This window comes from Glycine max, chromosome 17, assembly GCF_000004515.6.
Source record: "Glycine max cultivar Williams 82 chromosome 17, Glycine_max_v4.0, whole genome shotgun sequence".
Taxonomy (NCBI): Eukaryota; Viridiplantae; Streptophyta; class Magnoliopsida; order Fabales; family Fabaceae; genus Glycine; species Glycine max.
The window spans coordinates 11,914,079-11,927,587 of NC_038253.2; the positions used below are offsets into that span (position 1 = coordinate 11,914,079).

The 13,509-nt window shown below is 32.1% G+C and overlaps 1 protein-coding gene across 1 annotated transcript; it reads right to left on the reverse strand.

The window, feature by feature from the left end:
• Positions 1 to 5,414: 5,414 nt before the first annotated feature.
• On the reverse strand, positions 5,415 to 13,307 carry LOC100816564 (ubiquitin carboxyl-terminal hydrolase isozyme L3-like). The gene is given in 9 exon segments (NM_001255682.2): positions 5,415 to 5,665; positions 10,735 to 10,811; positions 11,075 to 11,123; positions 11,808 to 11,882; positions 12,011 to 12,069; positions 12,169 to 12,274; positions 12,680 to 12,718; positions 12,835 to 12,966; positions 13,179 to 13,307. Coding segments are annotated over 9 exon segments (711 nt in total). The 5' UTR covers positions 13,254 to 13,307; the 3' UTR covers positions 5,415 to 5,566.
• Between the last annotated feature and the right edge of the window lie 202 nt (positions 13,308 to 13,509).

The following is a 13,509-nucleotide window of genomic DNA, read 5'->3' on the forward strand; positions in this document are numbered from 1 at the left end:
TAAAACAAGAAAATAACGTTTTATTTGGTTTTTAAAATGGAAACATGGTGCCCCACAGCCCCCATACATGATACACCCCTACACTCGCCATCACGGTTTTAAACAATTATGAATTAATTGACCGATCACATGATTTTGAATAGAAGCTAAAAAGTATCTAAAAATATTTGAATTTATACAAAAATGCATTCGTAATTAATTTAAATAAGTAAAAAATATATAAATAAATTTAACTCAGGATAAAAAAAATCTAAATTTAAAAATATATATTAAGTATTTAATATTTCAGGCAAAAAAATTAATATGAAATTTTTTGAAAGTTAATCAAAGATTGAAATTTGAGAAGAAAAATTATATTTAAAAACAATCAATAATTTGAGAATGATTGAAATGGGATCTATTACGATTATGACAAATATTTTTCTTTTTAAAAACGATAAACACTTATATTGAATGCTTACACAGTTGTTGTAGTTGTATTCAACAATATACATGAATTAATCATTGTAAATATTTTAATACTTAAATATGAGTTTTATAGATAAAAAATGATTACATGATTTTGAATTGGATGAAAATACGACAAGACAACTATAAATAGTAAACTAGTAATCCTTGATCACGCACTCCGTTGGATGAAAGTTCACCCCGTATTATACCCATAAAGATATCCATTAAGTTGGTATTTATAAATTTTGTAAATATTTGTGGGTATCCACCAATATTTATCTATTTCCTTTATTAGTAAAGGGGGCTACCACCATAGGACTGGTGTTCTTTTTAAAATATAGATTTTAAATCAAAGTATAAATTAAATTAAATTAAAAAAAATAAAACCATATATTTATGGTAAAAACAAATAATTTTGAAATATACTTATCCTAAAAATAAGTTATCGAAGAATGCATGCTATGATATTCTCTCTGACACTTTTTTTTTTCTCTTTTTCATATACTTCCTCCGATTAAAATTCATTAAATATCACTAATTTTAGTAGATTTTATTTTTTTAATTAATATTTATCTCTCCTGATTTATATTAATGAAAAATAAAACCTATTAAAATTAGTTATTTTAAAAAAAATATCAAAAAGAAAAGAAAGTATCAGAAAGAAAATGTCTTAACATTTCCTCAAAATTCATAATATATATATATATATATATATATATATATATATATATATATATATATAATTAAGAATATTTAAGCAATTCTAAATTACGAGACGGGTACCTGTAGGTATTATCTAACCCCACTTTTTTAATAAATAGCTATAAATGAATCTATTTATTATACTCATAGATATTTGTTGAACTATCCATTTTTATAGTGAATTTTATTCATAATCATTTGCAAGTACATTTGTTTTTTTTTTTTTTACCGAGGATGTTTACGGGCCAGCTTGGGTTAAGTTTCCTTAAACTCATTACTCAACCTAATTAAAATCATATGGGTGGGATTAGATTGGTTTAAGAAAGTTAATTTTTAATTTGTTCTTATTCTCTTTTATTGAACAGATTCAAGAATACTCTATGAATATAGAAAGACGGGTTTAATTTGGACTTAGTTTAGCATGTTTTACATTAATTACGTGTATATAGTTGAATAATGTGTTTACAGTAATAATATAATGAATGATGCGGATGTTTTGTAAGATTTTTAAGGAATTATAAGTTTTTTTGACTAACTTTTAATTTATGTTTTTTATAAAAATAAATTTATTTGGGGTACGAGTTTAATTTGATAAACTATTTGAAATAATTTAAGAAAAACAAATTAACTTTTTTTTCAATATATTCTTATTATTCTATTTAAAATTTCATTTTTTTTTCCTTTTATTCAATTATAAAGAAAAATATTTTTTTATTTTTTATTTGAAATTTTACACTTCAAATGCTATTTTGACTTTCCAAAAAAGTTAGTACATAAAAGTAAAACAACTCTTCCTTTGTTCAAGTTCAACGTTCATTGGCGTCAGAAAACATTAATTTGGAACAAATAATTGAGGGTGTTGGGAGTTCAATTCAAACATGTATGCTTGGGTCTCAGTATTCAGTAACGTTATTTCACATTTGTTTATGCATGCTAGCATGTACTATATGAAAAAGTAAAAGTTAGAGATGGAAAATGTTGCTTCACTAACAACTTAAGAAAACAACACTTACTAGCGCAAACACGTGAAAATGACACGTGTTAAAACATACAGTACTAACACCAATATTCAATCACAATTTTTGTTTTCTTAATTCCTATGGCACCAATAAGTTATAAGTGACTTCACATTGCACTGTTTAGAAAGAATAAAGTATCTCTTTGAAAACTGTGACATATCGAAATTACTAGTAGAATTATTCATGAGATGAGGTTTGCGTCAACCGCCAAAGCACCGCACGTGGGCTCCTACGACACAGTAATTGTCTTGTTGCAGCTTATCCTCAACCTTAGACTTTCAAACTTTGACCTTGACTTTTCTCCTATGAATTATCAACGATTCTTAAAGCACAAAGGAACACTTCTCTTATATTAAAAAAGTCGTAGGAGAGAAAGCTGAAGACAACAATAAGCTATTCAATAATTTCCACCCAGCACATATTAACATGTACACACACACTGTGAGTATCCGAGAGCAGTGCTTAGAGTTAGAGTAGCTTTAAAGTATTAAGAATAATAATTAAGAATGGATTATCAATAGTATTTTAAAAACTAAAAAGGGTTTGCTTAAAAAAAAAAGGGTTGTGCATGCTAGTAGCCGCCTCTCATGTGAAGTAATGTGAGATCAATTAATCATTTCCAAATCCAACGGTGCAGACCCATGTCCAACAAAATTGATCTGGTCTGACCAAGACATAACAGAGAGTCTAGTTTCTAGACTCAGAATATTGAGCGGTTGCGAAATATGCCCATATCCTTGATTTGAGGAATCAAGCATGCAAGCCACGTCTCCTAACTAATGTGTCTAGGTTTATGCCATTATTGTGTAAAGAAGACGTACCTCGTTTGCCATGATGCTTAATATATATGGAATCTTTTAACACTAAAAAATAAAGGTTCCCCATATTTAGTTAAAAATGAAAATATTTCTACACAGGATATATATATATATATATATATACCTTTATACTAATTAAGAGGAAGTGTTTTTTCATTAATAATGATCTTATTTAATTTAAACAAGATTATCTTGTGTTTGTCACTTATAATGGTCTTATTTGATTTGAACCTAATAGTCTTTAGTGGAAACTAAAAAGTATATGTAATTAATTTCAAACAAAAACAAGAAAACAGAAAAAAAAAATTAAAGATATTAATTTTTGAATAAATGAGAATAAAAGTTTCACATAATAACATATGGAAACAAAAGTTTCTCATGATAACTAATAGTAAAAATTATTAACTTTCTTGTAGTTATTAACAGTAAATATATTAGTATACAAATTTTTGTATTGTTATCAACTAATTAAAATTCATATTGGATACAACTTTTAAGATAACTATATAAAAGTTAATAATTTTATTATGATTAAATGATAATATAAAATCATTTTTCATTGGAAGGTCATAGACTATTTTTATTTTTTTATCTATAAAAATTAAAATCAAGTACTAGAAAGTCTACATCAACTCACTCGAACTGTTTTTAATCAACTAACTAATCGCAAGTTTAATTTTAATTTTAATATATATATACACACACACCAAGTTTTGCGTAAGACTACACTTAAACGTACAGTTGACGATTTTGTTTTAAATCCGTACAAGCTGCGAGTTATTAAGATCAATTCTTAAACTGAAATTTGTATATTCAACACTACTAAGAAGTCATGTAGAATATAAAAAAATCGTTAAATTATGCTTTATTTTTTTAATAAAATATTTCATACAACTTATACACCAATCAAGGAAATTTTTTTTACAAAGCTTTTATAAAATACATAAAAAAATAAAGGATTTATCACGTCATAAATGCAATTTTTAAGTAAATAAGAGTATTTGCAGGAATATAATAAGATAGAAAAATTATTCTTAACATGAAATATAAAACAGAACTCGTCTGTTGTGTGTTGTTTCTTAAAGGGAAAAAAGTGTCATTCTTTTTGTCATTTCACACTTTTTTGGGGTCAAAATATCATTAATTGATGCCCAACTATTCTTACAAAAGCATAGAATACTACACAAATAGCGTCCCAACAATGCACAGCAAATGAACAATAACAATTCAGACAGACATGCTAAAAGCTAAATAGCTACTCATATTAGCAATTCTAAGAAATAAACATGACAGAGCTCTTAACTTTTCTTCAATTTCTTTTCCTTTGTTATTCTTTCTGGATTAGCACTTGTTCAGCAACAACCCAAGTCAAATCAACACGATCCAAAATAATCGACAACCAATCTGAGTAAATTAGTGTTGTGCTAAGGAGCTAACTTAAAGACAAGAAATTTGAGTAGAGCAGTGCTACCTAATGAAACTCTAAAAGTTTGGATACTATTGCAAAAGATGGCTCTAACAAAATTATTTTGAACAGCTAAAGTGTGTTGGAAATGAGTATAAGCCTCTAAGGGGCACCATTGAGAAACGAACAAACTGAAAAGTGAAGCGACTAAAAGGAAATGGTGGCTAGAGGAAGAGGGGCGATAGTAGTGAAGAAAGAAAAAAGGAAAGAAAACAAAAACTCATTAAGAAAATAAAAGACCCATCTAAAATGGGAAAGGACTCTCCCATGGAGAGGGTGGCCCTTGAAGTGGGCGACAACACTGAGGATTTGCACTCTGGTAGGTTTGAAGAACAGACAGGTCAAGTGTTAAAATGTTATAACTAAAATTTTAAATTTTTAACAGGTCAGGTGTTAAAATGTTATAACTTAAATTTTGAGAAAATGATACAGTTCAAATTATAAAATTTTATAAAAATATGATTTTCAAATTTATTATTGAAAAATAATGTCATGGTTCTATAAGGATGATTTGTTTTTCTTTATTTTTTTTTATTAAATATGTTAAGGTTCGATAAGGATGATTCCTTTTCTTTATTTATTTTCTATTTGTTGGAAATAAAGCAGCAAAGAAATTACCCTAAGTGAAGCTAGAAAAGGAGAGGGGATGTTCTTTTTGTTTACCTTTCTTCTTTTTTCCCTTAATCTTTTAAACAAATCAACCCACCTCCAACGCAGACGGGTTAGATGGTTATTGTTTTCAAACCATCTAAAGTGAGGCAGGTTGACCGAACCATCTTTTATGGGTCAGAACATCAACCTGTTTTACCATACTATAATAAATTTTGCTCTCAACATTTATCGCACGGTTATGCTTGCTTGAATTATTTTTTATTAAAAAAAATTAAAATCAAAACGCCAGTTAACCCAACTTTTAGCTCAGTTTGTTCTTTTAGCTCAAAGTTACTCGCACTGCATCTATTTGAAACGAAAAATGCTCAACCTGATATGCCACTGACTGAAAATAAAAATCCGAGCATACAAACATACAGGGAAAGTGAATAAAGCTGCATGGATGACTGGGGATTATACTGCAGATAACTTCAAGAATTACTTCACCCAAATAGACTGCCTTAATGTCCATCCTTGGATTTCTTTGATATTGCAATGACATTGAAGTTGAGAGAACCTGGATTTTTCTGAATCATGCTCTGGATGACTTTAGCTGCATCCTGTTGTAAATTAAGATATAAACAATTAAAAATAGCAATGTAATGAAAGAAACATGCAAAGTGAAAGAGATAGTAAACCCAGCAACTTCAGACATGATCAAATAACCAAGACAAGGGTTGAAAATGAAAGAAAAAGGCATATACAAGCCAGTGAAGGCGATGAACTATAGTGCCAAAAAGTAGGGTGCCTGTTGGCAGAAACAAGGGCGTTTGTGTTGAATTTGAAGTGATGGGCAAGTAAATTTACTTGAAAGTTGAAACCAAACTTCAATTTAGAAATAGAACGTAATACAATTGAGAAGTGCGATACAGTGTGGGGCGCTTATGCGTATAATGGGTGCCACGCACCCTAAGCAAGCACTGCTATCTCACAAACCCTCTCACGCACACAAATGAACAGCACCCAAATCCTATATTCATAGGGGCGTATGCCAGTATAAATAGGCAGAAACTCCATTCACTAGTTACTAATGGTGGTGATAAAATATATCCCGATGCTTGGAGAAATATGGTGACAGTTATAGCATCTAATACACTCCAGATTTATGCTAGTAAGAGGAGGAATAAATTGACATTCTTAACAGACTATATAAGTGACTAAAGATAGTGTCGAGATAGACTACATAAGTGGGAATCAATCCTCATCTTACAAATCGATTTTGTAGGATTGAGTTGAGCTCATAACTAACTTTCTGACAAGGTATTATCAAAGTTTATCCTAGATCCATTAATAAGCCTCCCGTGTTTGTCATGCTACATGCAGATAGTCTTGAGCATGAGGAAGGGTGTTAGAAAAGTCACCTAAATTGTGGTCACTCCTAGATAGAGGGGTGAATTGAAATTCCCACATGACAGGTAGTCGTGGGCAAAAGGAGGACATGTAGGATTGAATTAGGCTCATAACTTACTTTCTAACACCCACATCAACTTTTCTTGATAAAATGATAATCAGCTCTACCTGCTTTGTCATGGCATGAAACACCAGATTCTCTACTAAACAAATTGTCAACTAATTATTGTAATATAACTCCATCCCACAGTCAGTCAATTGATGTAGATCTTGTAGTGATTGCATAGGCCACATACACTCTTGAGCCATAATTGCCTGCTTCATTCTTCACTTCTGTACTTGACAGAGATACAGTGGGTTGTACCTTACTACACCAAGATATTACTCCTAAGAGGAGTCCTAATAAAACCTCATCTACTATTAGTTAAAATTTATTGGAAATTATAAAATCATGAGTGTGTTGATTCAACATAGTACATTGGATATTAAGGTGTGTCAAGAGTACCTTTAATTATTATATACTCCCTCTATTCCAAAATAATAGTCTCCCTAGGTTATTTCACACAAATAAAAATAAATAAATAGATAGATGAAAGAGAGTACTAATTTTACAGAATTAACCTTATATCATCATTAATTTATTTATAGATTTTGTTGTCCACCATTAATATAATAAGTGATATAAGTGAAAAAAAGTAATTAATGTTACATTGTAAAGCTAAAATGACAATTATTTTGAGACAATTTTTTTTTCTTACATGACAATTATAATGGGATGGAGGGAGTATTATACAAGAAATGTGCAAACTACAAGGTCTTAGGATATTGCAATGCTAATTACGCTAAAGAATCATTAAATAAGGACAGAGGCCTACACATTTTTGGGATTTCTAATAAACTCTAGCCAATAATAGAAAGTGTGTTCAAGATGGTGCATTAGAGAGTGTGTAGCTAGCATTTTTCTTACTCCTAATTCCAAGTTAAACATATATCCCATCATTGATCAACAATTATCCTGGTCACCAGTGTAATTAGCATTGCAATATCCTACGACCTTATATTTTGCACATTTCTTGTATAATACAATATAATAATTAAAAGTACTCTTGAGTCTTGACACACCTCAATATCCAATGTACTATGTTGTATCAACGTAAGGTAGATTAAACTACCCACTAATTCTTTGTAGGTACATCATAACATCCTCCAAAACTTTTCCTTTTGCTGAGCATAGTCAAGCATCAACCTCTATCAATGACAAGATTGGCTTGCAATCCAATACAGCATATTTCTCTAATAGGTCTAGGGATCATTTCTACTAGCAAACAAATAGCATGTCAATGGTTCTTTGAACCTTAAGTCCTAGAAAGCGCTTCTAAATCTACTAGCTAGCAAATAAATAACATGTCAATGGTTCTTTGAACCTCTAGTCCTAGAAAGTGCTTCTAAATCTCCAAACTCCTACATTAGAAGAGTACAAATAAATCACCTTTTATTTGAAGGACTTCCTCTTAGTCATCTATAGTGATAATGATACCATTCACATACACTAAAACTTATCTTATTATCCCGTGCTCTCATAAACAAGCTTGAGTCATGCAATTGAATAGTCACATTGTAATACAAGTTTAATTTTTCCATGCCATGCTCTTGATGCTTGCTTTAATCTATATGGTGCTTTCTTGAACTTGTATACATAAGTGAACCTTGCTCTCAGTATAACACCCCCCCCCCCCCCCCCTTTGTTCCATGTATATTTCCTAATCTAGCCCACTATTAAGAAATAAATTCTTGCATAAGCCAAAGCCTCCAAGACTTATTAATTGTGTGATAATAACACACACTAATTATTTTAGCCATTGAACTACATTTCTTGTCATAGTCCCACTTGTATTATGAAAATCCTCATGCCACTAAATGGGCCTTGTATCTCTCTACTGATCCATTTGGACAACTCTTCACCTTGTATACCCATTTACAAGAAATGGGCTGCACTCCTTTAGATCAAGGCCCTATTTCCCAGGTTAATTCTATTTTAATGCATCAATCTCATCTTCTGTTTTATCTATCCACTCCTTTGACAATGTTGCTTCTTCATATGTACTTGGCCTTTTCACATTATTATCTTTAACAATGCTACATTAGAATATTATGGATTTGACTTTCAAATCCTAGTAGATCTACCCTAGTTGTGATCCCCATCAAATTCCTCTATTTGACTTGGTCTCTCCTTTGGAGACCTAGTGTGTACTCCTGTCTGCCAATGGCTTTTCCTTTTATCTGGAGATCTTGCTCTGATAGAAAGAATGTAAATAAGATGATTATGGGCTAATTACATGATGTACATTATTATGTAACTATGGTATTTAGGATAATTGTAAATCTTTATTTTCATTACTCTCAGCATATATAAGTCTTTTCTGGGTATTTCAAACACATGGATTCCATCATATGCCTCGTTTCTCTCCTCTCACAACATGGTATCAGAGCAATGAATTAGAGAAGGAACTTGCATAGTTAAGAGAACGAATCAGACAACTATTACTACAACACCAACCTGAAGTTCTTCACCATTTTGGGGTGATGTGTTGTGCCTACTACTTGTTATCTTTTCAACCAGATGCTTTCTTCTGTTATTCACAACAAATGCCTCACTCTGTTTTATTTCCTTACAGATCACTCAACCTCTTTCCTCCTTAAGTCTTTGGTCCTAAATGCTTTATTCATAATCTCAATCCAGGTTTGATAAACTCTTGGTCACACTCACATTTAGAGAGTAGAGAGAAATTGGAAGCAAAAATCCAACAACAATGAATTTCTATTAGACAGGGGATAGGGCCGAAGGTTGGCAGGGAATTTGATATACTAGACATCAAGAAATGCAGGACAAGAGACATTGAAGGGTTTGCAAATTCTACTTGGGCTAGATCAACTAAAGTTAGTAAGTCCACAATTGGGTATGGGGAAACCTTGTTACATGGAGAAGAAAAATACAATCAATTGAGGCAAGGAGGAGCATTGAAGCTGACTTCATGGAAATCTTAAAAGGATTATGTCAATGAAATTGGATTGACTCCAAAAGTCCTAAAATTCTCTAGAGAAGGTCCTATTGGAGCTATGTAGTGACACTGAATCAGCAACAAGCATAGTTCACAATCCTGTCCAGCATGACCCAACAAAACATGTCAAAATTGATTGAAATTTTATCAAAAATGAAATTATTTCAGGGGTTATCAATATCTTCTACATTCCCACAGGACACCATAATGCGGACTTATTCACCATATCATAGACAACACCTGTGTTTGAATTCTTATTTGGCGAGCTAGAAATGATTAATATTCTTATTTCACCCAGGAGACCCAGGTTTGTTTCCCGGCAATGGAACCAAAATGTTAGATAATCGGAAAAAATAGAAGTGCAATACAAAAATATGGAGAACATGTCACTGGTATTGATCAACACTGAACCACCTCTACAACTGCAGGGTGATGAAAATACAATTCCAGGACCTCACAAAGAAAGAGAAAACCCTCAATAGCTACCAGCAAGTCTGCCAAAATAACTGCCCCCTCACAACCTCATTCCACCTTCCTAAAAACACCTCCTTCTCCCCCACTCATGACATGAGGGCCCTATAACTAATTTCCCTCTACACAGCATCCCCTTTTTTCTTTCTTCTCTCATACTCTCTCAGCCCCTTAGTCATATTGCTCCCACATCCATAAGCCCACTATGTTCAGGCACAACAAACCTGCCCAATTCTTTTGGGCTAACAACCGGGTCGAGGGGGAGTGTTGGAGAGGATCTTGGTCATTGTAGGAGGTAGCACTTAATGCAAGTAGCTGTAAGTAAATGTTGTATAGTTATTGTAATCTGTTGATTGTATCCGGATTGATAGGTACTGTAGGTTAGGAGTAAATTCCTAGCTCTTTTGTTTTACCTTCTATGATTAGGGTAGCTTTAGCCTATTTTGTGTAAATTCTGTATTCTCAGAAAAGCAATAAGTAAGATTTCTTTCTAAAGCCTCTTTTTCACTAACTTTACAAACTCAAAATTTAAAGCATTAACTATCTGTAATTTTTTTTCTGAAAGATGGGTGCTCCAATGCCAGAACCGCTTACCTACACAATTGTGGTCATTGTTTCTTCATCCATCATTTAAATTCAAAAGTGACAACAGAACTACTTGCATTTGCAAACCATATCAGATCCTTTTTGCTAAATGCATGTATTTAAGGAACACTACAACTATAGCCTTAACATGTAAAGATATTTACCCTCAACAAAGTACTTGGTGAGGATGGACCATGAGATATTGGTCCTGACTTTCTTCCATCAAGCTCATACAGTTCACCTGCATATTATACAATTGCAGAGAAATTAATTAGATAAAATTTAGGCAAGTGCAAAAGTAGAAGAACAACAAATTAATCTAGACATGAATATGATCCCGGATAGTTTAGTTTTATCCTTTTTATATAGGTGGTTTATGATTTAGATATTTAGGCTGCTTACTATATTGTGGTCGTTGACACAATTACATCTTGGTATATTGTTTTTCTCTTTTTACAAACACCGCACAATCAAAAAAAGTAATCAGTTATATGAAGAAATTACCATCCACACAAGCAAAGCAGATGAAATGAGTGTCCACATTATCTGATGCCTGCATTATACATATTTTTTAAAAAAATTGTAAGGAAAAAAGGAAACAATTTCGTTGTTGTAGGGGTAGGGGTAGGGGATTGTTATCTATGTTTACAATACTATCCAAGTTTTGCCACATTATGGACTGGATTTGCTATATTACTACCAACTTATGTAATTCACTTTGAAAATTTTAGAATTGCAGGTACTCCTACTTTGGCTCATAAAAGTAAATTCCTGTCTGTAAATCATGCAACTTCAATGAAGAAAAATCCAAGTAGGAAGCAGGGTTTGACACCAATGGGTTGGTATCTTTGCATAATTTTATATCTCCTGCGAAGTTAAATGGTCATTTGTTTGTGATATGTTTGCAAAGAAACTTCTTTGTAAAACTCAGTTGTGTAACAACTTAAATTTGAACATTGGGTCAAATCTCTAGTAAAAAAGGCCAAATCTAAATCCCAGGATTACTCATCATAAAAGAACCTACAAATAAAAACGATTTTATATAAAAGACCCTGCTTAAGTATCAGTTTATCATATCCAAAGAATAATGATAACAACAAACAACTAACCAGATTTTCAAGATAAGAAAGCCAAACTAAACCTTTCATCACTACATCCGTTATCTGTTTCACCAATACATCACATCATAATGCCTCCCCCAATTTACTGTTGCTTTAAATTTAATAAATAAAAGTACCACTGTATCACCAGCAGTGGCGGCTACTGAATGAGCAACTTCCATCTCTCTGTCATTCTCAAGAAATACAGCCCGCTGCAAGATACAAAAGTTAGAAAATGCCAAATGAGCATTATATTTAGCTGACCAATAGTGTCAGTTGCTTGCATTTATGAAATATGAGAAAGAAATAGAGGAGGCTTGGGTAGGAAGAAATAAATAACCTGCAATGGATCCATGCTTGCAGTAGATTTAAAGAACTTATCAAAGAATGAACCCTCAACTGGTAACAACAAAAGCAACACAAACTGAATGAAATTTAATGGTTGATACACTAAAAACTTTAACTGAGGCCGTGTGAATTGAATTGTTGAAAACCTACCAAGCTTGACTTCAGAGGTTATGTTCCCAAGTGCATGAAGCAGCCCTATTGTACCACAAGCATTACCCACGGTTTGCTTCATGAAATATACTTTACTGCTATAATCCTACACCAGAACAACAACAAAAATTCCTACTCAATGCATGCAGTTAAATAATCAATTAAAAGATATATGCTTACCAAAAATTCAGATTTATTGGACATTGTCTAATAAAAGTGTCAATTAAGCTTGTAAAACGGTCCTATAATTAATAATTAATAATTAATTATATTAATATAGGAGATATATGGCGGGTTAGATGGTTAAGAGAGAAGGGAAGAGGGGAAAGCTCATGGTTCGATCCTCTCCACTAACAAAAACTAACATTCTAACGAAATTAACATTTGGCGATAAAAAAAATTAATAATATCAGTACACTACAGTCAAACAGAATGCACAATTCTTTGAATCAGGGAAAACGAATAGTCACAGATAAATTAAAAGATTCCATAAATAGATATATCCACTCACCTTTTTTACGTTTTCCTGTTGCAACCTTTCTTCTTCAGACTGTTAAGAGATAATGAAACTTTCACAAAATCAGAAGCAACATATATGAATATGACATGACAGTAAAAATAAATAAAAATTAAAAAAAAAACTCACATGTTTCGTGAAAAACTAACCTTCGCGGTAATTGGATAAAGAAAAAGCACGGCGAGAACTGGCTTGGGAACCATTTCCAGAAGCTCTTCATCTAAGCCAAACACATCACCGCACTCTGCCTCATCCACTGGAAGGCCAAGACCCCAAAGGAACTGCAATTCACCGAAAACACTTAGAAATTATTCATTGCATGCAACCAAATAAAATAAAAGAAAAAAATTGTAAATCCAGAATGAAAGTGAGAGAAAATTCTTTTGCAGAATTTGTTAATATTATTATACGAGTATGTGTTGAATCGATACACGATCATCAACATTGAAACAATTTTGTTTGGTGTATGATGAAGAAAGAGGAGAACGAATACCTGGTTCATGACGTCAGGGTTAGCTTCGAGAGGAAGCCACCTTTTCGCAGAAGGGCGTTCGTCTAAAGTGGCCATTCTAGTTTCTTTCAAGTTCCAAACTCACTCTCAACCAAGAGTCAAATCTAAGATGGCACGGCAGTGAAATGAAGTCACTATATATAGCTGAATTGCGTGGGCCTTACTGGACCTTTACAAAGCCTATAGGTCTATGATATTTACACCTCCATTTGCACCACCTATCTTGTATTTAATAAAGATTAATTAACTTTTTAATCCTCAAACTATGGATTTTTGAATTTTTAGTCCCTAAATTATTTTTTTAAAATTTGAT